A 24,421-nucleotide genomic window follows, 5' to 3' on the forward strand; every position below is an offset into this window, starting at 1 on the left:
CCCACCAAATCAGGGAATTAACATGGACACATCACTACCATCACTCCATGGAAACCTCAGACTGCATTTGAATACTGCCAGTTGTCCCAATAACTTCCTTTAGAGCAAAAGGATCCAGTTCAGTCACGATTGCATCTGATGGCCATGTCTCTTTAGACTCCTTCAGTATGGAAGTTACAGGGTATTTCGCTCTCAGGACCTTGGCACTTTCGAGGACTGCAGGCTAGTTTTGTACAATGTCCTTTATTTGGGTTTGTCTGATGTGTCCTCGTGATTTGGTCCAGGGTATGCATTTGCAGCAGGAGTATCACAGGAGTGATGCTGTGATCTTCTATCAGGTGGTACGTGGTTGCGATCTGTCCCGTTCTTGAGGGTGCGCACTCGGAACCCCTGACCAGAGCCTGCATTCTTAATGACTTCACAGTAGTCCAAACCTCTCTTCTCCCGAAGTCACACGGTGGGATCCGTTTGGTGAAGCAACTCCATTAGTTCCTCATGATCAAAGTAATTACACCCCCATAAAGCCTAGTGTGAAGCTATAGACACGGCTTCGGAGAGCCGAGCTGTGCTCATATTTTCGGCTTTGGGCCATAAGCAGCTGTGTAAGCATTTTTAGGCCCAGACTCAAAATGGCTTCTCTCATCTCCTTGTTTTCCTCACTCCGCTCCTTTGTGAAACCTTCGGTCTGTTAAGACTTTTCTCCAATCTCCCACCCCTGCTCTGTACTAAAACCTCACTTTCTAGTTTCTTTCCTGAGGACATACTTTGGGTCAGGCATAGTGACAATACATGTCACTAGGGATACAGAGACTACTTAATTCCAGCCCCCATTCCTAAGAAGTCGGCATTTAATTAACTTCATGTAGGTTCTCATTTAATTAAAAACAACCACGGGATGTTGGACCCAAGTCTTTTGACACTTAAGCCCAGTGCTCTTTGTTCACTCCGGTATTTGCCCCTGGGATCTTCCTTTCATTGGGGTGGGGGGGGGGAGTTCAAGAGAGAACATATGCAAACATGAACAGCTAACACTTCCTAAGCACCTAACGTGTACTGTGTACAGTTTTAATTGCTTATATATTGTATCTCATTGGATTTTTCAACCATTCTGCAGAGGAGAAAACCGCGGCTTAGAGAAATACAATGTCATGCCCAAGGTCCACAGCTGGTAAATTGCAAGCTGAGACTAGAACTCCAGGGCCCGTGTCCCTACAGAGTCCACAGCTGGAGAGGGATGATTTTGTCCATTGAATTCTCCGAACCTGTTGGAAAGAAAGAAATGGGAAGATTTCGTGGAGGGAATACTTGGGAACTCTAGAGTTTGCCCATTCATTCTTTTACTCCCTCAAACTGCTATATAAGGCTCTGTGCCCACATGATGGTTATACTGAGAGACCCCGAAGATACGGGATACAGTCTTGACCTTCGTTATTCCCATATGAACGGCGTGTCCCAGCTCCCTTGATGTCTCACACAATTCCTCACAACTATCCTATGAACTAGTCCTATATTCTCATTTTACAGATTTAGAATTCCAGGCTGGCAAAGGAGGCTCGGCGAGGTCCACACCATTCATTACAGGCTGGGCGTCGCCACGAAGCCCAGGGGCGCGGCAGGGAGGCCGACTTAGCGGGGATGGCACCACCCAGCCACGCGGGGCCCTGAAAGTCTGAGGCTCCTCTCCCCATCTCAGCCCGCCCTCTCTAAGCCCAAACCGCCCAAACCTTCCGTTGCTGCCATAGCAACCAGCGCGCCATTTCCGCTGTCTCAAACGTTATTTCCGGCGCGACGGACCGGGCACATCCGGGTTCCGACATCCAGAACGGTGCGCTTCTTTCGCCGAGTGGGACACTGTTGGGGAGGTCGAGCCAGGACCAGGTGAGCTGGGCTGGGGAGTGCAAGGGACGGGCAACTCCGTCCCAGGAGGGAGTAGGTGCGAGCGCCCGGGGAGGCAGGGCTCGGCCTCGCCGGCGTGGGCTTCGCAGACAGGTCTGCCGAGGCCGGGAGGGGGGCGGGCCCACTCGGGGTTACCGGGGAGTCGGGGCCTGGGTCGATTTGGGAACGGAACCTACATCGCGAAGCCTGGACTGTAGGGTAAAGAGACGCCGGAGCCTTAGCATCAAGCCCACCTGGCTTCAAGTCTTGGCCAGCTGTGGAACTTAGGGCGAGTTGTTACTAACTTTCCCGAGCCTCATTTTGCCCACCTGGAGCGTGGAGACGCCGATAGAACCAATGTCGTAGAAGTGTCTTGATGTTACGTTAGATTGTCGGTCCGAAGCGTCCAGCAAGTACTTAGCACTAGCCGAGGGCTCTTTACCTCGCGACAACTCGGTGGTCGTTATCCTGTCCAGTGCCCAGGGAGGCGGTGCCATTATTGTCTCCCATGTTTCCGGGACGCCGCAGCGCATTTTTCTCCTTCGCACTTCTGGGTGGGTTGGATCCAGACGCACCCAGCCGGAGCGCCAGTGAGTAGAATAAGCAGGGGAAGCTGTCTGACAGCTGAGCAGGTAGACGCTGCCTGTGGAAGTCATGAACTCCTTGTCTCTGAAGGCTGCTTGCGGCAAGTGGCAAACGAAAGTCACGATCGCTGTCAGGTCGTGAATGTACTGCTGTGCAGCGCACCACGCTGGGAACTTCGTGTGCATTTAATACTCGCACACCGAGTGCCTGGCAGCGTGGGGATTTGAACTCAGGCTGTGATTTTAGCACCTGATTTCACAGTCACTTTGCTAGGTTGCCCCCCTAATCTAATAGTAATGATGATGAAGGTCATCGCGGGACTGCAGTAACAACGGTCGTTCCTTGAGCACTTATTCTGAGTTAAGTGTTTTTTAAGTACCGTCTCATTGATTCTGCCTTACAAACATTCTCTGAGGCTGGTGTGGTAGTTAATGCATTTAAGAGACTGCTGAGTCTGCTCACCCAGTTAATGAGAGCTGAATTTTCTATTCCAGTTGAGCTGTTTGACTGTTAAGGTAGTGTTCTTTTTTTTTTTTTAAAGATTTTATTTATTTATTTTTGGAGAGGGGGGAGGGAGGGAGAAAGAGAAGGAGAGAAACATCAGTGTGTGGTTGCCTCTCACGCACCCCCGCACTGGGGACCTGGCCCGCAACCCAGGCATGTGCCCTGACTGGGAATCAAACCTGCGACCCTTTGGTTCACAGGCTGGTGCTCAATCCACTGAGCCGCACCACCCAGGGCAAGGTAGTGTTCTTAATCACAACTACCTTCCAGCTTTTAAGAAGAGGTTGGTTCGTGTTTTGGGAGGAAAACTGAGTCTTAGGGTCTCACCAAATAATGTGTTTCAGAAAACACATTCTGAGGAAATCACTTCCTGGGACTGTGAAGGATCCAGATATAACTTTCTCAACAACAGAAACAATAACAAAGATGTGCAGTCCGGGATGATGTCTACAGTTTCCGAGGCAATCGTCTGTGGAGTAACTGAAATGTTGTTCTGTGGTGTGTGTGAGAGATGCTTATCACAGTAACTAGGACATGGGAATACATGCTTACGAGTCACGTAGACTGTTGGGACTGGTCTTCTGTTCCACCTGTGTTATTACTGATTGTTTTTTAAAATGTGTTGGTAATGCCTGTGTTTGGAATTGTAACAATGATTTTAACAGACTCTGAGCTCGCAGGAAGTTCTGAAGGTAGTAAGGAATAGGAACTCACAAGGAAGTCTTCTCTTAATGCTCTCAGAACTTAACCACAGACTGTGCCTTTTTTGTCTGTTCCTTTAGTGACTGGCCATGTCACTGTCCCACTTGTACCGGGACGGGGAAGGCCACATGGATGACGACGAGGATGAGAGGGAGAACTTTGAGATCACTGACTGGGATCTGCAGAATGAGTTCAACCCCAACCGGCAGCGGCATTGGCAGACCAAGGAAGAGGCCACCTACGGAGTGTGGGCGGAGCGCGACTCCGATGAAGAGCGGCCCAGCTTTGGGGGCAAACGGTACGGGCTAGCATGGGGCTGCTTCCCTTTGCAGCCTGGAAGGGGTTGGGGTAGATGGAGAGGGGCTTGGGGGGTACCCCACTAAATATACTTCTCTCCTGGCCTTACTGAGTCCCTTAGTTGAGGTGTCAGCCAGGGAGGCTCAGCTTTGTCTTTAGGCTGGAGGGCTGCCCTTTTGCTGATTGGTCACCGGTTGGTGCTTGCTGAGCAGTGATGTAGGGCCTTGTGCGGTAGACCCAGTCCTTGCCAAGAGCCCGGACCCTGGTGGAGGGGACAGGCATTAATCAACAGCTCACATGGAAGTGTGTAACTAGGATTTGGGGCCTGGGGGAGAGCACATTTTAGGGTTTTGACCTGTTCTGAGAGGGCAGGGGAGATTTCTTTAGAGAAGCAACCCTGGAGCTGATATGAAAACAGAATGTAACGAGGGTGGTAGGAGAGGCCCAGGCCCTTGACGGGAGGCGGCGGGTTTCCCACAAGGATGGGAACGAGTTTACAGGCTGCAGTCGAGAGAGGGAGCGGAGTGGAGCTTGAGAAGAGGCCCGGAGCTTGAGGAGAGGCCCCTGCTCTGTTAGAGAGGGTGTGGCAGGGGGCGGGGTTACGTTTGGAGAAGACCTTTTTGCTGATGGACAAAGTCGACATGGAGCCCCTGTGGGTAGGAAGCTCTGTGAGGGGGCTGAGGCCCTGCCTAGGATGGTGACAGGTGAGGATTGAGGCTGAGAGTCTCCTCGGTGCGAAGTTGTGTGCGTGGGCCACACTTTACTCAACCAGAGTGTGGGTACAGCAGGTTTGGGTTTGTCTCCTTGTCCCCATCTGTGGCCTGCAGGCTCCAGTCCACTGAACTTGTGCCCGAGAGAAGAAAACAGTTCAGCCTCACCTCATCTGGCAAGGAAATCTAAAAGTGGCTGATAAGTAGATTGGAGGTCAAGAACTGCATAATCAGAAGATAATAGCAGCCGGCATCTGTTGGCTGCTTACTTGTCCAGGTTCTCACGTGCCTGGTCCTGTACCTTAATGAGAGGGGTACCACAATCACCGTCCCGTTTCACAGGTTAAGGAGCTGCAGCCGAAGGCCACGCGGCTAGGCTGTGAGAATCTGGGCCTGTCTGACCCTGGAGTTCAGGCTGTTAGCCACTGAGTTATGGTGCATCTTTTAGGAAGGAATCTCTCAGTTTTGTTGCTCATGGGGCTGTTTAATTTCTAGGTTAGTCATTTAATAAAGCATCACTTTATTTTCAGCATTCCCAGGGTTTTTCTTTAGAACCTTTTCTCTGTTCCTTTAACCACACAATACAGAGGTACTGGCCTCAGTTTATATGAAAGGGAACTGGGGATAATGACCCATTTTAAGTGCTGTTCTTGAGGCACTCAGTTAAAATTGATACATTCCATCTCAAGAGTTAATTTCTCAGGTATTTTAGTTTAGTTTTCACTTACAAATAAATGTAATGGACATGTACCTTTTTGTAGTTTGATATAATTGTTAATATATTTTCCATTCATATAATCTCTTTTAATGTGTTTTTATTTATTTATGATTTTTAGCTATCATAATTTCTCTTTGATTTTACATTCGAAATAGTGTCCAAAACAAATGCTTTTTAAAGTAAGTGTAGTACACCAGGCTTGCACTTTAAAAAATGTAAAAGGGAAGTTGGATTATCACATCATTCATTGAATATTTAATCACCTCTACACTAATATTGATAGCTCCTTAGCCAGAGAGCTGACTTGAGCCCATCAGATAAAAAGGTTAAGTAACAAAAAGCCAGACCTGGGGCCCTTTTGGCAGAAGTAACCGTGTTGCTTTTTGAATGGATCGCATGAGCTCCACTGTAAGGAATTCGGTGGCCAGCAGAGGTTCTACAAGGCATGCGTGGCTGCGGAGGAGTTCTTTTTGGACTACCCCATGGGCTTGTGTTTGCCCGCAGGGCCCGCGACTACTCCGCGCCGGTCAACTTCATCAGTGCCGGGCTCAAGAAAGGGGCGGCAGAGGAGGCGGAGCTAGAAGACTCTGATGATGAAGAGAAGCCTGTTAAGCAGGATGAATTTCCTAAGGATTTCGGACCAAAGAAGTTAAAAACGGTAGCATCTTTATTGAAGGACTGTGAGCTTAGTAATAGCCCTGGAAGGTCACTGCCACCTAAGCATCTCCCAGCGAGTGGGAGGGTGGGGTGGGGGAGCGCAGCAGGAGTCTGGTTGTGGGATTTTCCTTGTGGTGGCAGGTGCTTCGAGGTGTGGCGTGTGTGGTGCTGCCTCTTTTCTGTCCTCACGCACGCCATGGATGTACATTCGGTCGGTATGACGTGTCGTGTAGCGCTCCGTGGCTGCCAGGCCAGCTTTCCCATTGGCCAAGCTTGCTTTTTTAGGTTTCTCTTCTTTTTCATCAACTAAGCTTTGACGTTTCTTTTCAGGGTGGCAATTTTAAACCCAGCCAGAAAGGTTTCGCAGGAGGAACCAAGTCGTTCATGGATTTTGGCAGCTGGGAAAGACACACAAAAGGAATTGGACAGAAGCTTCTGCAGAAGATGGGCTACGTCCCTGGGAGGGGCCTCGGGAAGAATGCGCAGGGTAGGCACTGGCACCCTTGTGGTTTGGGTGAGGGAGGCTGGGCGGAGGGAAGGAGAGTGCTGTGGGGCGCGGTCTGCCTTTTCTCCTCTGAAAGCACTTACACTCCTCAGCCTGGTCTAGCACGAGACGAGCTGTGCTCCTGAGCCACCTTGCTGTATCAAACTCAGTTGAAATGCTTGTTTCAGCAGGAGGAGGGGGTTAGGGTCTAAAACAGGTGGAAGACAGACTTTTTGGCTTGCCCAGTGTTTCTAAAAAAGTTGAACATGTTGCCAGTACTTAAAAACAGACAGTCTCACCTAACATTCTAGGTTTGCCTGGCAGTCCCTGGTTCAGCTGAATCACAGCTGCCGCGGGACAGAGTGCATGGCCTTCTCTCCACCACGGCCTGCTGTCTCCCCCCAGTCTGCTTGACTCATTTCATTTATCTTCCTGGGCCCTGAAGGCTTGAGAGTTCATAGTCCCTGCTCACAAGAGTTTCAGCTTTGCAGACATAACCGTTTGTCCTTCAGGAATATCCATAAAACATTGTGTGTAGCTTTTTTAATAGCGGGAGACATGTAGCTATAAACACCTGGCCGAGCAAATCTTGCATCAGTTACCTCTGGCCTCACTGACACACACTGTTTCCTGTTGGCCTTGCTCCCGCAGCCCCATGAAGACAGCCCCTCTCCCAGGCTCTCAGCTCCTCAGTGCCAGGGCCACTCACACCCGGCAGCTGCAGCCGCCCCGCAGGAGACATCTGTCTTGTCTGCGAGCTGTTGCCCAGGCACAGCCCTGGGTGGGTGTGAGCAGGTGTGTGCTCTGGGATTCGCAGGCCGCTCCCTGAATCACGGTGCAGGTTGAGCCCAGGTTCTGTGTGGGAAACCCTAGCTGATGAAAACCCCACGATGTGAAGTGGAGATAGAAATGGTGACCAGGAGTGGGAGTGGGGTGTGTTCGAATTGAGATTTCAGCAGTACTGACTGGAAGTGGGAGGTGGGGGAAAGTTTGGGGCGAGGGGAAATTTTTATTGAAGGGTGATTTTGTTTATGAACTATTCTATAAGAACATTTATTTCCAAGGCTTAAACACATAAACGAGTTGAGCACAGTTGGTATGAATGTAAAATAGGTGGAGTCTCAAATGCAGCTTTACCCGCTTCAGTCAGAATCAATATGTTATCTGAGTCACTTCACTCTCCATATTAAAGGCTCCCAACCGAGCACAGGATTTAGCCTGCCACAGTTCCCCGTTACAAATGCTCCGCCACAAAATGAACCCGAGGGGAAACGGGAGCCTGTGCGCAGGACGTAAGTAGCCTCACGTCAGCAAACTGCTCTGCGGCAGCGTGAACGCTCGGAAGGTTCGGGTCGCACAGCACATGAGCAGTGTTCCAGGGCAGAGGGGTGCTCCTTCCCGGGCCACGTGGCACTGTGGGTCCAGGAAGTGTGAGTTCACGGACTGGCCTGTTAAAATGCAAGATTGCCGTGATCTGAAGTCTCTCTGTTTTCTTTTGCTGAAATTGTCAGGCATCATTAACCCAATCGAAGCCAAACAGAGAAAGGGAAAAGGCGCCGTGGGAGCCTACGGCTCGGAGCGGACCACCCAGTCCCTGCAGGACTTCCCCGTGGTTGACTCTGAAGAGGAAGCCGAAGAGGTAACTGGAAGCCAGGAGGTGCGGGTGGGTGGTGTCTGTGCCATTTTGGTATGTTTGTTCCTTCATTTATTCATGCGTTCATTCATCGCCAGTCCTCACGTGGTTATTGCCCACTATGGGCCAGTCACTGTGGTGGGGGTGGGTGTGCACGGCCTAGGGCCTGGGGACAGACAGGCAGTGCACAGTCAGCCACAGGGGGGTGGAAAGAGCAGTGGGTGCTATGAAGTGCCAAGGAGGAAATGAGACTGGGGGCATGTGTGTGCCGGGGCAGCGGGTGGGGTGGGTGACACGCTTCCAATAGATGCGGTGAGTGGTCCGCGAAGGCCTCTCAGGAGGGAGACTTTCCGTCCTGGCAGAAGAGCGGGCATCGGCCCCAGGCGGGCCCGAGGCCAGAGGACACGGCAGCCCTGAGTGTGGCACTGAGGTGGTGCTGTGGCAGGATCGGCGCACTGAGGTGGTGGCCCTCACCCCCGGCCTGGGAGGCCATTGAGTGCTAGGCTGTCGTCCCACATGCAGCAGGGAGCCACCACTATCAGCCGCACATGGCTTTGCTGCAGCGACAGAAGGGGCTCTCCTGATCAACGGGTTACTCTTCTCCCTTCACAGTTATGGGGGAAGCACGATGCTGTGAAGACTCGTTTCGTTCCCATTCTTGTCACCCACCCTCCCCATTTACTGGGGAAGGAGGCATTTGGTAACGGGGGCTGACTTCTGAGTCAGGGGCTCTCAGACTTAGAGGCTGGCAGGTGCCCAGCATGCAGCAGAGTAGGATAGGGGAGCCAGGTGAGAGACAGCAGGGCGTGGTGGGGCCTGAGGCGGAAAGGTGCAGGCATATCCCGTCTAAAGGGGTGGATCCTCGTCAGCTCTGGGCAGTTATTGCCATGTAGACTGTGGGCTCGGTATTGCCTGATTTAATGGTTTCCCCAGAGTAGAAGTCCAGTTTTGGGGGGTTTTTTAGAAAAAAATTTCACATGTTAGACCAATGTGAGAAAAAGTGGCAAACACAAAACCCACCCCGGTGGGCTGAGCTCCGCCGCCCTCGGTCTGACAGTGCTCTCCTTCACCTCGGATCGTGCTCCAGAGCGGGTCTGCAGCGCTGCTCGTGAAAGACGGCTTTGCCTTCGAACCTGCTCATTTGCCCTCATTTTAAATTCGCACCAGGGTTTTATGTACTTAAAAAACCCCTTTTTACTGTGTTTCTAAGTTTTACGTGAGGTAAATTCAAAACTGCCAGCGTGCCTGATACAGTAGATGCTCGATAACTATTGCCTTTGTTTTTATTTTTGTTTCTCTTTCCAGTCTGACACACCTGCCTTCTGAACCGCATTATTCATAAGGGGGGGGTGCCCAGGAGTACCATTCGGTGGTTTTAGTGTCACACGGGCACGGTCCTTAGCACGCAACCTTGCGGACATCTAAGAGAGCAGCTACTGGATGTCTGGTCCTGGTCTCGGGGGCCCCGCCTACTGCGACAAGTGGGCGTGCTTGTGTGACGGGCTGTGTCTCCCTGGTTCAGGAGTTTCAGAAGGAGCTGAGCCAGTGGAGGAAAGACCCCAGCGGAAGCAAGAAGAAGCCCAAATACTCTTACAGGACAGTGGAAGAGTTGAAGGCCAAGGGCAGGATTAGCAAGAAGCTCTCCGCTCCACAGAAGGAGCTTTCTCAGGTCAAGGTACGTGGACCCTGGGATGCCTGGTCTAGGATGGGGCGCTGGACAGCAATAAGTACTCCCACAGCCCATCTTCGAAGGAGAGACCGTGAGAAGAACGGTCACGGGACAGTCACGGAACAGGACGGTCTTCGAGGCCCTTAGACACCGGAGAGGGTGTGTGTCACTCTCCCACCAGGCGTGCCGCACAGTCCGGGCACCAGCACCGCACGCCTGGTTTTTTAAAACCAGATGGCAGCCCTGACCGGGGAGGCCCAGTGGGTCGGGTGTCGTCCTGCAAAGTGCAAGGTCACAGGTTCAGTTCCCAGTCTGGGACCAGGCCCGTGTTGTGGGTTTGGTCCCGGGTCAGAGCACATACGAGAGGCAACTGATTGATATTTGTCTCCCATTCTTTCTCCTTCCCTCTAAAAATAAATAAAGTCTTAAAGAAAAAGAACAGGTTACATTATCGCACAGTTATGTGCCCAGTCTTAGGTTTTCCTTCACCCCCCCCAAGTAGCAAGGAACAGTGCTGAGAGCTGTGTGTGGTAGTCCGGCGTAGGAGCGGCACTCAGTCTGGAGTGGGGCGCTCGGGGTCAGGGCACGGTGCTCCAGGTCGTCTGGGTCCCGGTGAGAAGTGCAGGCGTCCAGGGCCAGCCCCATGTAGCCCGGGCCTGCGAGTGTATTTTCCCCCGGCGCGGCTGGTGCGGGCGGTTCCTGGCTCGCACTCTGCAGAGATGGTGAGCAGTCCTGTTCAGAGTAGTCCGTGTTCCGATTCTCCTCAGTTCTCTTGACTTGCTGGAGTTAGCTCATTTCCTAGGTTGCCTTTGACCAATAACTGGGTTTTTGTATGTTTTAGTTTGTTCTTAAGCTTTTTTATTATCACAGAGCAGTGTGTAGTGTATTTTAGACAATTAGGCAATACAGAGGCAAAAGTAAAATATTATTTTCCTTCTTTCCTATAGTTTTCAGATCTTGATGTACATACATCCTTCCAGATCTTTGCTGAAACACATGTTTTTTTACCAAAATATTACTTTCATTGTATGTGCTTTGTTAGTTGCTTTGATCAGAGTAGCCTCTACTTTTCCACGAAAATAGATTTTCATCTCAACAGTCTGTATTCAAATTTCATCAGTTTTCCCAAAAAGTCTTCTCCATCTGCTTTGTCCGAGGGACCCCGAGCTGCCTCTAACCAGGGCAGCACAGACCCCGCCCTCCCCCAGTGCTGCCGGCCGAGCAGTGTGGTGTCGCACCCTGCCACTCGCACTGTGTGCTCCGGCCGTAGGGGTGTCATTTACAGTGCAGCGCTGCTGAGTGCCACCCTGTCCCCTCTGCCATTCTCCAAGGTCATAGACATGACCGGCCGGGAGCAGAAGGTCTATTACAGCTACAGCCAGATCAGCAACAAGCACAACATCCCCGATGACGGGCTGCCGCTGCAGTCACAGCAGCTGCCACAGCCCGGCAAGGAGGCCAAGGCCCCGGGCTTCGCGCTGCCGGAGCTGGAGCACAACCTGCAGCTGCTCATCGACCTCACGGAGCAGGAGATCATCCAGAACGACCGGCAGCTGCAGTACGAGCGGGACATGGTGGTCAACCTCTCCCACGAGCTGGAGAAGATGTCGGAGGTGCTGGACCACGAGGAGCGGGTCATTTCCAACCTCAGCAAGGTCCTGGAGATGGTGGAGGGGTGCGAGCGGCGCATGCAGCCCAACTGCAGCCACCCCCTCACCCTGGACGAGTGCGCCCGCATCTTCGAGACCCTGCAGGACAAGTACTACGAGGAGTACCGCATGTCTGACCGCGTGGACCTCGCTGTGGCCATCGTCTACCCGCTCATGAAGGAGTACTTCAAGGAGTGGGATCCCCTCAAAGTGAGTCGCTGCCCCTGGTCCGGGTGTGCCTGGGCCACAAGAGCGTGTCCAGGGGTGAGAGGGGCTGTGACCGCGCCCTCTCAGCCGCTCTATCCCTCCTCAGGACTGCACCTACGGCACCGAGATCATCTCCAAGTGGAAGAGCCTCCTGGAGAATGACCAGCTCCTGTCCCATGGCGGGCAGGACCTCTCGGCAGATGCCTTTCACAGGTACTGAGAGCAGGGGTGTGGAGCGTGCCCCCTGCCGTCCCCTGGGGGGCTGCAGAGGATTGCTACCTGGGGCCGGGGGGGGGGGGGGCGGAACCAGCCTTTATTAGCCCTCCGCCACGTGCAGGCATGCTGGGAATTTCAGTTCCCATTCATTAGTTCGCCCTGCGCGTGTCAGTAGTCTGTGGAGGAGCACGCGTGGGCTGGGCTCACCCTGGCAGTACAGCGGACAGCCTCTGTCTGCAGTGACTGGAAAAGGCAGGCTGTAGTAAAGACTGGCCACGTAAACCTGCGGTGCGACCTGAGCACAGCGGTGGAGATAACGAAGGCGTACACCTTTTTGCGGGGAGGTCTTTGAGGGGGGCGTTAAATCTGTAACCCAAAGTCGAGAAGTGTCAGCTATGCAGACAGCTCAGGGTGGAAGAGCACACGACACGTTGCGAGGGGCCACTGTGCGGGGGACACGAGCCGGTGTGATCCCACAGCAACCGTGCCGGGCAGGCAGGCGCTGCCTAGAATAAGGGCCCCGGGCTGGGTGAGTGGCCAGGAAAGCAAGGAAGAGGCAGGCGCAGGTCTGGCCAGCGTGGGGACGGGACCGATGGCTTTCTGACCCGGTCTCCAGGCTGTGCCTTTCTCTTCCTTGTTCGGGAGGTGTGGGTGCTGGTGTCCTTTGCACACTGTGAGCCCGGGCAGCGCAGTTAGCCAGCCTGCCTTGTCCTTCTCCCGTAGGCTGATATGGGAAGTCTGGATGCCTTTCGTTCGAAATATTGTCACCCAGTGGCAACCAAGGAACTGTGAGCCGATGGTGGACTTCTTGGATAGCTGGGCGCACATTATCCCCGTGTGGATCTTGGATAACATCCTGGACCAGCTCATCTTCCCCAAGCTGCAGAAGGAGGTAGGGCCCAGAGCCTGGGAGGCAGCTCGTTGGTAGCCATGGGGACTTGGTTAGCTTTGCTCTTTCTCAGTGCTGCTAAAATGCCTGCAGTCACCAGAACGTGGCCGCAGTGCTTGTCCTGCGTTAACTCTGGCCGTTTAATCTGCACCTTTCTCCCCAGAGCCCCCACTAGTAGGGAATTCTCTTGGTTTCTTTCTTAAACTTTAAAACTGTGCCATTTCTGAGATGTAATACAATTGAATGGGTGTATTTGTGGGTCAGTGTCTCTGTTTTGAGGAAATGTAGTGCAGAATGCCTACCAAGCGCCCTTGCTGCCTCTTTGTACCCAACGTGTCCCTCCATGAAGGAGAGACTGTCCTCCACACACATGCAGGGGACTGGACCTCAGCTAAGAGAGCACACGGCCTCCTCACTGTGACCCACGCAGGGCATCAGTGACTGCCCCACAGGCTGTGTGAACTGCCCTCTCCCGCCCCTCCTGCAGGTGGAAAACTGGAACCCGCTGACGGACACCGTCCCCATCCACTCGTGGATCCACCCGTGGCTGCCCCTCATGCAGGCGCGCCTGGAGCCGCTGTACTCCCCCATCCGTAGCAAGCTGTCCAGCGCCCTGCAGAAGTGGCATCCTAGCGACTCCTCTGCCAAGCTCATCCTCCAGCCCTGGAAAGACGTCTTCACCCCTGGCTCCTGGGAAGCGTTCATGGTCAAGAACATAGTGCCCAAGCTGGGTAAGGAGGTGGGGAAAACGCACCCAAGTCCAGCAGGTCTGGGGCCCCGGTTTCTCTGGTGGCGTGACCGTGCTTCTGAAATGAGGCCTTTGAGCACACGGCATTTCTCACTGGAAGAGGCGTCGTTTCTGTGCACCGAGGCTGAATGTTCATGAAGCCAAGGTCCTTACGGCAGTGACTAAAAGGCTGTGGTGGCCACGTCAGACTCAGTGTGCCTGCCTCCTGGTTCCTGATTGGTCTGGCTCGGGCTGGTAACGTGATAGCCGGTGGTGTTCTGAGATTTTCGTGGCATTTGATACTAAATGTGAGTTATTTCTGGGTTAGAGAGGAGAGGGATCTTTAAGAACGGCCACGTCAGGAGCTCACAGTTGACTGGCAGACCAGAGGCCAGCACCGGCTGGTGAAGACTGTGCTCTCTGTGCTTCTGGGGCTTTGCCTTAGAGACCGGGTTTCTCTTCCAGGGATGTGTCTTGGAGAGTTAGTCATTAACCCCCACCAGCAGCACATGGATGCTTTTTACTGGGTCATCGACTGGGAGGGGATGATCTCTGTCTCCAGCCTGGTGGGGCTTCTGGAAAAGCACTTCTTCCCCAAGTGGCTTCAGGTACGCTTGTTTGCTTTGTTGGGGCGGGATGGGGGCAGGGAGGGTTCCCTTCATTCCTGGGAAACTGGCAGATGACAGTGCTTATGTAAGCACATAACAAAAATAAAATCTCGAGGTAGGACAGGGATAGTTAAGCAGTGACAACAGTCACTGCCATTTCTTGACCATTTGCCATGTGCCAGATGTTCTAAGCACTTTATTTGCATGATTTCAGGATATGATACCCCTGTTGTACAGACAGACCTGAGGCTGAGTTCAGGTGCAAGGCTCTTAGCTAGCAAGCTGACTCCAAATTCCACCCTCCGAAGTGCCTGGCTGTTCAGTCCCATAAACATCACCAGCATGAAGGACCGTGACTAAAACATAGGTCCTCTTTAGAAGTTTTTTTTTTCCTTTTTTTTATTAGAGGGGAAGGGAGGGGGAGAGAGAGGGAGAGAAAGATCGATATTTAAGAGATATGTTGATTGGTTGCCTCTCACATGCCCCCAGCTGGGGACCTGGCCCACAACCCAGGCATCTGCCCTGACCAGGAATTGAACTGGCAACCCTTTGGTTCGCAGGCTGCCACTCAATCCACTGAGCCACACCAGCCAGGGCCTCTTTAGAAGTTTTGATCCCATTTGTTGCCACTGCGGATGCAAGTTTCTTTTGTTCCTTTTTGACAGGTGCTGTGCTCCTGGCTCAGCAACAGCCCAAATTATGAAGAGATCACCAAGTGGTACCTGGGCTGGAAGTCCATGTTCTCGGACCAAGTGCTGGCACACCCATCCATCAAGGACAAATTCAACGAGGCACTCGACATCATGAACAGGGCGGTGTCCTCCAACGTTGGTGAGTGGGGGTTCTGTTTGGGCCGTCCTGGCCCTGAGCTCCGCGTTTCCGAACACGTAAATGACACAGAAGCAGTGTTCAGGTACCGCGGGCTGACTGCAGCGTGACTCACCATCCGCTCCGACAGATACCAACTCAGCCGCCAGGCCGAGTGACGTAGCTGGCGAGCACCACTGCCAGCTCTCTTGGGACTGGCGGGGGGGGGGGGGGGGACATCCTTCCCTGAGTGTAGATAGATTTAAGCAGGAGTCACACTGCGTGGGTCTGCGTCCAGTGCCCACCTTCATAAACACTACTGTGTGGCTTCACTTGTGTGTCTGCTCGGCCAGTGGTGGGTGTACTACTCGAGTATAACAGCTCACGGTGGAGTTGGGGCACGGTGTAACTCTTAGTGGTTGCTTAACATCTCTCAGACCATTTTCTTTACTTGTAAAACCATCACAATAACTACCTTCTAGGTTTATTTAAAAACCTAAAGGGACTAGCTTACTGTTTGCATATAGCACGCAACAGGTGTCTTTGTCGTGTCAGAAGTGGGCAGCAGACACTTCATTTAATACCGCCTCCCCACCCAACTCAGGCCTAGGTGAGTGGCTGCCTAGATCAGGAGTCCGGGGAGCCTCCGCAGCCGCTCCCGTGTCAGTGTGCGCACCTCTCCAAGCGGCCACTCCGACCGTGTTTCAGATGAGATGGGCCAGGGCCGAGAGCACGTTCAGGGTCACACAGCTTACGGTGGCAGCTGTGATTGGAGTTTGTTTCGTGAGCCTAAACTTCTTTCTGCTAAGTCTGTTACGTGAAAACAGGGTTGGGATTCATAGGTTACTTAATATTATGCTGAATGAAGTAAATACACTTTTTTGCTGTTTATCCAGGCCCTTCAAGGGGTATCAGTAGGCTGTCTGTTTTCATAACTCTCTAGACACTCCTGCAGCCTCCCCAGGCCCAAGCTCCTAGCACTGCTCCCCACCTGTACCCAGCTGGTACTGGGCACTGGTCCTGCATTCTCTGTCCTTCAACATCTAGGTTTCAGCTCCCCACATACACTTGAAATCCTTCCAGGCCCAGAGGCCTGTATGGTAAGTTAAACACACACCTAGTACAGGCCCTGTTTTCAAGGTTCTGCAGGCTACCTTTTTGGCAGTGTGGAGTGAACACTACCAAGCAATGTGGGGATGGAAGCTCTCTGGCCACTAGGTATCATTAGCCAGAAACCTGCAGACCTGTGTTTGTGTGATTCCAGCCGGGTATCTAGGTGCTTGATCATCTGTTTTAGTGCTTTGTGAATTGAGGCGCAGCTAGCTACCCTTCGGAGAGTGACAGGTTTTATAGAGGTTCGCCCCACTGCGCCCTAGATTCTGTGCGTGCTGGGCCACCCCTCACCCCCTGCCCTCCGTCTCTCCCAGGCGCCTACATGCAGCCTGGAGCACGGGAGAACATCGCCTACCTCACTCACACGGAGCGGAGGAAGGACTTCCAGTATGAGGCCATGCAGGAGCGACGGGAGGCTGAGAACATGGCCCAGAGGGGCATCGGCGTGGCCGCCAGCTCTGTGCCCATGAACTTTAAGGACCTCATTGAGACCAAGGCCGAGGAGCACAACATCGTCTTCATGCCCGTCATTGGGAAGCGACACGAAGGGAAGCAGCTCTACACCTTCGGCCGCATCGTCATCTACATCGACCGCGGGGTGGTGTTCGTGCAGGGCGAGAAGACGTGGGTGCCCACCTCGCTGCAGAGCCTGATCGACATGGCCAAGTAGGCTGTGGCGGGGCACCCACACCCGAGAGGGACCCGTTTACGAATAAACAGTATTTTAAACCACCTTGGAAAAGAGTAACTTCTCTTCACCAATGCCCCCGTCAGGCCAGGCCACCAAGGAAGGATGACACACGATAATGCCATTTTACCAAGTTCTTCCGCAGCGTACCATCCTCAGCACACAACAGCCGAGGCGAGGGCTTTTCTGTTCCCTCCCAAAGTGGCCCACTGCAAAGACAGTCCTCTGCAGCCCCGCCACGGCAGCCTCCGCTTCTGCCTCAGCTGACCCCGAGTGTGTTACAGCCAGTTCGAGTCCGTGGCTGAAGGGCCTTGTGCAGCGTTCCTGATCATTTCGAGGTCCTCACAGCCCTGATAGTCCGGTTCTTCCCGAAACGCCCAGGTGTCCGCGGAGAGCTGGGTGAGCTTTCGGACAGGGAACCAGTGGACAGAGGTGTCGTTAAACGTGTCCGTGTAACGCGGAGTCTGGGGGAACGCGTGCTCCTCCAGTCCCTTTAGGATCTGAGCACAAAAGACAAAGTGTGTAAACTGGATCCTCACAGTATGCCCACTCTGCCTGCAGCTCGCCCCTCACGGGTGTCTGCCTGCACGGCTCCCACCCACAGAGAAATGGGAGGGCTCCACCCCCTTTTCCACCTGGCCCCTTGTTCGGGTGGATACCTTCGCAACGTAGGCGTAGTTCTCCTGCAGGATTCTCGTCAACAGTCTGGAAATAAAAGATTTTAAAGCACAGGTAGGAGGCATGAGAGTGGTTTTATCCAACTTAAGACGAAGGCAAGGCGACTGAAATACTGTAAGAGTTGTACAAACTGGGGGCGTAGAGTAGGTGTTCAGCAGGAAACGGGGCTGTCCCGTCACTGCAGCCCTTTTATCAAAGGAGAAGTGACAGGGTATAAAACAGGAGGGGCACAGGTAGAAATCTGATGGTTTTCCCCATTTAGAAAATTCCTGCCCATCATAAGGGGAGGGAGGAATGACGGGCAAAAACCCCTTTGCTTCAGAGCCTGACCCAGGGCCGACCTTTCCAGCCCTCGGCCCAGCCTCCGTGCAAGAGCACTTCCCAGGAGCAGCCGTGGGAACAGTTCGCAGACTCAGCTCCGGGGCGGACAGGGTCTCCGTGTTCTCAGGCCTACCTCTCCTCCAGTCCTCTGAAACTGTTCCCGATGATGACCATCTTGGACAGGGCGTCCACCGACCAGTTGCTCCACAGAAGGTTGTTGTACAGCGCCGTCCCACAGTGCAGCATGTAGAAGATGGTGGGTGCCCCGCAGACGCGCCGCTTTCCTTCCTGAGGGCGAGCACGCACAGGAGTGGGAACACTTCTTATGATGGGGGGGGGGGGGGCTTCTCACCACACACACGAGAGGAAGTGTAATTCCGCAAACTGCCGGGCGTTACAGAAGCCGCAGTGGTCACTGTGCAGCACACGTGGCCCCCACCGCACCCCGCAGACTTCCCTGATGCTCCATGTCAACCACCAGCACAGCTCGGGGAAAACAAGCCGAGAGGAAAGGCAACTGAAGCATGAAATGGGAAACCCCACACTCTACTGTGGAGCAGAAACACGAGTGATGTGCATGAAATTTGTAAAGCGACACGGGGCAAGAAGTCAGGAGACCGTGATGTTGAGGCAGAATTCGTGTGCACTCAGCAGCTGCGTGTCCCACGCACACACAGAGCTCTGGGTCAGTGGAAGGGCCTCTTGGGTCTGTGACCGCACGGGCAGGAGGGGCGGCCATGGTCACTGTCCCTGTGTCCCCAGTCTGGTGAGCCTCTGCTTCCAGTGTCACCTTCTTCAGACCCGTCACAACCGAGCCCTTTTCAAATGCCCCGTCTTGAGAACTGCTGCTGCACAGCCACGCTCCTCGGCAAGGACACAAGGTCCTCTGTTTGCTGTCTGGCCCGGCAGCTCCTCTCTCCACTGGCCTCGCAGCTTCCCTTCCATTAACAAATGGCCATGGCTCTGAGCAGCCAGCTCTGCACGGGCTGCCTGCACCCCTGGACCTGGCCCTCCAGCAAACTCCTGGTCAGTCTTCAGATCCCAGCTCCGACCCAGAAACCTTCCTCCATCCCTCCAAACAAATCGGGCCCCCTTCCCGCCAGTCTCAGTTCCTAGTGTGTGGCTCTGCTGCACTGTCTGATTCATTGTTTGCTTGTTTACAGGCTGGCTCCCATTCATCTCGGGCTCCCCGAAGCTCCTTGCCTGGCACAGAGCAGGCACTCAGAAAAGATCAGAATTAAACGGCAGTGTTTTAGCAGCTTGCCAACATCAGCAAGCAATTCCCTCATCTCAGCTGGGCCTAATTTTCATGTTTCATAAGCAGCAATGAGATGGCAGTTTCTCAGAACAGAGAGGACTCAAAATGACCATAATCACCAAGACAAAACAAAACAAAATTCAAAGGCATCGGCTCATACTGGTGTCAGTCCTCTGCTTGTGAATTTTTTTTTTTTTCCAGGTCTGAAGAAATGTTGAATTCCAACTATTTTAGGGGATGCAGGGGTGGACACAGGCTTCACCCACAGCTCAGAGCCAGGTGCTGAGGGTGTGACTGAGCTCCAGCTCCAAAGGGAGGGGATGTTCTGTCCCCTTTTATGGCCTCCCATGGAACGGAATGAACTCCAACCAGAAAGCCGCCATCTGACACACTGAGACTGTGCGCCCTTTTGATGTGTGAACTAACAGTAAACACCAATTCAGCATAGTTTGGGGACACAGGCTCCTCATCAAAAAGTTCTGTAACCTGAATGTGTCCCGGCTCACGCCATCTGTGTAGTTTGCTTTTTCTGATGGGCACAACAGTCCGAGATGGGACCAGGCTGGCCGTGCATGACAGGCGCTGAGAGAGAGCGGCAGGCAGTGGGAAGGATGGCATCCCTGTAAGGATGGCTTACAGGGAACTGGCTCCCACGGGCCAGAGGCTGGGACCAGCAGCGGCACAGCCCTCCCCACGCTCCTTTCCTAGACCACTCACCTCGTTCTCCCTGAGGACAATCACCCCCAGGGTGTTGAGAACCGCAATTTCGAGCTGGCTAAACAGAGGGTCATACACCCAGCAGCAACTTCTGGGAATCTGCAGGTGGGAAGAAGGAGTTACTTCAACCCAATGCCCATGTGCGCACTGTGTGCAAGGCCCAGGGAAGGGCGATGAGTCCAAAAACGTACCTGGCACTTTTCCAGGAAGAGAAGCAAAAACGTCAGCTGGTTTCTAGCTATGACGCAGGTGGCAAAGTTCCCAATGCCGTAACACACACACTTCCAACTGCAGGTCCCCGTGACTGGGGTCTCTCCTGGGGTGCAGCCAGGGGCCACATCTGACTCATCTGGTGATGAGTCGAGGTGCAGGTTTCCAATGGCTTCCGAAAGAGTCCCCACAGGGGCATTCAATTGTTCCCGATGTTTCACAAGACATTTGTTGATGGTTTCTGAAAGAACAGGCCCCCAGATACAGTCAGAGGGCATGCCCTGACCCTGCGAAGCAAGTCAACCACAAGAGAAATCCCAGATCCAGGGAGAAAAGGCGTGGGCAGTAAGAGCTTCAACTCCTTAGCGAGAACGGCTACCGGCCCCACTCCCAAACACGCCTGCGACATGCAGCCATGTCCACCAAACACTGGCCTCCAGGTCTCTGGACCCCCACGGCCTACAGCCTCAGAGAGGGTCTCAAGAAGAAATAGCTTTCATTTACACATTTAGTTTCCATCTAAACCTCTAATGTAAACTCATTCCAGTTTAAGAGCAGGTCCCTGGTAAATGCCCTGATAAAAAACCACCACACATCAATGTGTGGTTGCCTCTCATGTGCCCCCAACTGGGGACGTGGCCCACAGCCCAGGCATGTGCCCTGACTGGGAATCAAACCAGTGACCCTTTGGTTTGCAGGCTGGCACTCAATCCACTGAGCCACACCAGCCAGGGTAGGAGTAGGAATATTTGATGTGTAAAAAGTTCTAGCATATGATTTCACTCCTATGTGGAGTCTAACTGAATTATGTGGAACAAACTGAATTAAAAAGCAAAATAGAGTCATAGAAGAGAGCAGGAAGACTGCTAAGGGGGTGGAAGGATGAAGCAAAAAGGAAAAAGGACTCATGGACATGGACAACAGTGTGGTGACCACGGGGGAGGGGCATAAGGGCTTAAATGGTAATACAAAAAAATTCAGTAAAAAATTTTTTAAATGGTAGGTTGGGGCTTCTAGAGTCTAATAAAAATATTCTCATTAAATCTTCCATATAGTGCTGGTTTCTCTTGCTTCTCCTTTTATTATACTATTATTGAATTTAGTTGCACGAATCTGTATGCAAAACAAAACAAAACGCAAAAAGCTGTACACTCCCACAAGAAAATACCAATTCTCACTTAGCAGCAAAGATCCCTTTAAACAAGACCCTAGCAGGAAAGGCTGCGTGAAAAACTGGCTCTTTTAGTCCTTGCTGGTAAAAGAATTGGTAAAAGCTTTTTGGAGAACAACTAAACAATGGATATCAAGTTGGTCACTGCCTTTTTCATCGAACAATTTCATTTCTGGGAGTATAGCCCAAGAAGATCATCCTAAACTTGGTAAAAGCTTTGTGCATAAATGTGCTCAGTGCAAACTTACGATAACTAGAAAACCAATAAAGGGAACAAACTAAATGTCCCTCAGTAAAAATTATAACTACCGTAAGTCCACTCCATGTGTTAGTATTTATGCTCCCACACGTGAGGTTTAGGAAGAGATTATGACTGCCCGGGAAAGAGTATACACTGTGATCTCAAGGGGAAAGAGCAGGGTAATATTGAGTCAGCCAAAGAGCCCATGGTTTCGTCCACACGATGGCTCTGGTAGTGCTTAGCCGTCTTTAACTTCACTTGAAGTGATTTTGTTAGATTGTAGTGTGACAGCTGTCATATTTGCATGCATCTAAAAAAAAGTTCACCTAGTCAGGTGGCTCAGTTGGTTAGAACACTGTCCTGACACACGAGGTTGCAGGCTCAGTCCCTGGTCACACACACACAAGAAGCAGCTAGAGAACGCATCACTAAGTGGAGCAACCAACTGATGTCTCTCTCTCTCTCTCTCTCACTGCCCCCCCTTTAAAAATTTAAAATCAAGCAATAAAAATTTTAAAAAATATACACAATTTTTAAAAAGCTTAAAACTGGTGAATTTTTGTGCAGCCATTTTAATCTTGAAAACGGAAGAAAATACACATTTTCAGCATATTATGCTTTATTATTTCAAGAAAGGGAAAACACAACTGAAACACAAAAAAGATGTGTGCAGTGTATGGAGACGGTGCTGTGACTGACTTAACGAGTCAGAAGTGCTTTGTGAAGTTTGTTGATACTGTTGACATTTTGGCCAAATGATTCTTTGCTGTGGGGCTGTCCCATGCATTGGAAGATGTTTAGCAGCACCCCTGGCCTCTCCCCACTAGAAGCCAATAGCAGGAGATAGACGACATACTCAAAATATCCAAATCAATAAAGTTATTGGTGAAAATGAAAAATGTGTCTTTTATTTTACAGAAAAAAACGTTAACAGACCTTTTGGCCAACCCAATATAAATTCCGACAGAAATGAGAATGACAGCTAACTCCCATGGCCCCCTGTGTAGCCGGCAAGAACTGTTCTAAACAGCCCCATTTAATACTCAAAGTTATATTACAGAGTGCGTACTGCCATCTCCGTATCACAGATACAGAAGCTGAGGGTCCGAGTTAGTTGGGAAGCACAAACACAGAGCTGTAAGGGCAAGTCAGAGTTAGAACCCAGCACGCACACTGCTCTGTGAACAAAATGTCATCAAACGAGGGTGGGATTCCTTTCTTTGCCCATATTCAGGGCCTCCTCCCACCCCTACCACCCTCAGTCTTGGTAAGGTGGTACTCACCTAGTGCCGAACTCCAGAAATCAGAAATAAGCAGGTCCACCCTGTTGGAAAAGAAAAGGCATGATAATCTCCCGTCCTTCTCAGGGCCATCCTAACAGTGACCCCCCTCCTGATGGCAGTCTGGATGTGGGGAGCATGATGGAGTGTCCTCATGCAGAGCCCACCCTTGAGTGGCAGGAGGATAAGGTGAACGTGTGCAGAGCCAGAACACATACGGCTGGGGCTCAGATCGGGCAGCAGAGAGGGCTTCCTGGAGGAGGCCCCCAATTTCTGGGGGCAGGTCTGGGTCTGTTCTGTGTCCTTGGTCCACAACAGAGCATTTGAACTGACAAGCTATAAGCCGCCGTTCAGGGGCTTGGAGAACAGGCAGAATTGAAAACATCTGCCCTCATGCTCCTCACAGAGGGTCAAGGAGAGCTGGGATGTACAGGGAGTGCTCTGACCACTGGTGAGTGAGTGTGTGCACAGGAGAACATGTAAGGGGCTGGGCTCCTCTCAGGGCGGTGGGGAATGCACTGTACTTGGGGGTGCAGGTAGAAATCGGGATCTCCTGGGGGATACTGAAGAAGGTGAGGAGGAGTAACAACATCGAGATAAACGCAAAGGGCCTTAAGAGTTCTCCAAACCCCTAGGCACCCCATTCTCCTTGGCATCTTCAGATCCTAGAAACAGTCACTGCTGCTTTTTTCTCCGGCTCAATAGCTGGTCAGCCCACTTTCTGTTCAGCGGTAACCTCGGAGTCACCACCATCTTTTGACCCTAATTCTCGGGGGGCGGAGCATATAAACTTTCTTCCAGTTGCTGCTATCTGAGAAGGTGCTCATGAAAGCTCTTACTTATTGAGCCCCTAAAGGACCACAAACAAAAAAGGCAGTAATACAAAATAACAAAAGTAGGTAACATTTATTGTTTCCTCCGTATTAAGCACTATTCTAAGTGCTATCTAAGATACAAAGCAAGGCATGGAGGGATGGGGACTGGGATAAACCAGAATAATGGAGCACTCTGAAGCACAGGTTTTGGAGTGGCAAAGACATGGGTTTGAAATTTGGTTCCGCACACTGCCTACGACTCTCTCAAACTCCACGCCAACAGGATCCTAGCGAGGCGGAGATGTTCAAATTGACGAGGTATGGAGAATACTCAAGCCAGTACCAGGCACTGAGCAGTTCAATGAATAATGATAATCACGTGTTTGTGTTGTTTCTCCGGCGTTAGCAATAACCAATAACATTGGCGTGACATTAATAGCAAACACTGGTACCGTGTTTATGACGCGCAGTGTGGAGGCACTGTTCGAAAGGGTTTACATTTACGGATTCACTGAATACTCAAAACAAACCTACAAGTACTCTTTGCATGCCCACCTCACAGATGAGCAAACTGAGGCACAGAGATGACATAACTTGCCCAAAGGTGACGCAGCCGTAATTGCAATAAGAGGAATGAGAACCTTTATTGACCGCTTACTACAATCGAGTCGGCAATGAACTCTTAACCTCCATGAAACCCTCACAACAACCGCTGAAGGGTTTGCGCGTACTCTCACTTTACAGATCCTGAGACTGAGGCTCGGAGAGATTCCCACAGGCGTGAAGATTCGGGCTCAGGGCAGACCCGGCACTCACTCGGCCTCTTGGAGACGACGAAGCACGACTCCGCTGTCCACCTCGGGCTCCGCCTCCGGGTTCTGGACCGCCACCACTTCCTGTGGCCGCGGGCGGCGAGCCGCAGAGCGTCTTCTCCGCGGAGCCACAGCTTGCCAGGGTTCCAGCGTCGGCGCCGCCATTGGCCTCTGACGTCA

At 52.2% G+C, this 24,421-nt stretch overlaps 2 protein-coding genes across 2 annotated transcripts; one reads left to right on the plus strand and one right to left on the minus strand.

Annotated features, from left to right (window-relative positions):
* Positions 1–1,767: 1,767 nt before the first annotated feature.
* On the plus strand, positions 1,768–17,714 carry TFIP11 (tuftelin interacting protein 11). Its single transcript, XM_024566887.3, has 13 exons — positions 1,768–1,878; positions 3,747–3,964; positions 5,896–6,049; positions 6,379–6,535; positions 8,044–8,171; positions 9,688–9,840; positions 11,166–11,693; positions 11,797–11,903; positions 12,630–12,798; positions 13,283–13,526; positions 13,988–14,130; positions 14,796–14,961; positions 16,365–17,714. Exons 2-13 carry the CDS (start codon positions 3,756–3,758, stop codon positions 16,718–16,720), a joined length of 2,514 nt encoding a protein of 837 aa, XP_024422655.1. The 5' UTR covers positions 1,768–1,878; positions 3,747–3,755; the 3' UTR covers positions 16,721–17,714.
* Positions 16,858–24,416, minus strand: SRRD (SRR1 domain containing). Its single transcript, XM_024566732.3, has 7 exons — positions 24,246–24,416; positions 22,618–22,658; positions 19,904–20,163; positions 19,713–19,811; positions 17,871–18,025; positions 17,398–17,443; positions 16,858–17,238 (listed from the first exon to the last, which is right to left on the minus strand). The coding sequence occupies exons 1-7, from the start codon at positions 24,404–24,406 to the stop codon at positions 17,017–17,019; spliced, it is 984 nt and encodes a 327-aa protein (XP_024422500.3). The 5' UTR covers positions 24,407–24,416; the 3' UTR covers positions 16,858–17,016.
* Between the last annotated feature and the right edge of the window lie 5 nt (positions 24,417–24,421).

The sequence above is a fragment of the Desmodus rotundus genome, chromosome 7 (genome assembly GCF_022682495.2).
Source record: "Desmodus rotundus isolate HL8 chromosome 7, HLdesRot8A.1, whole genome shotgun sequence".
Classification (NCBI taxonomy): domain Eukaryota; kingdom Metazoa; phylum Chordata; class Mammalia; order Chiroptera; family Phyllostomidae; genus Desmodus; species Desmodus rotundus.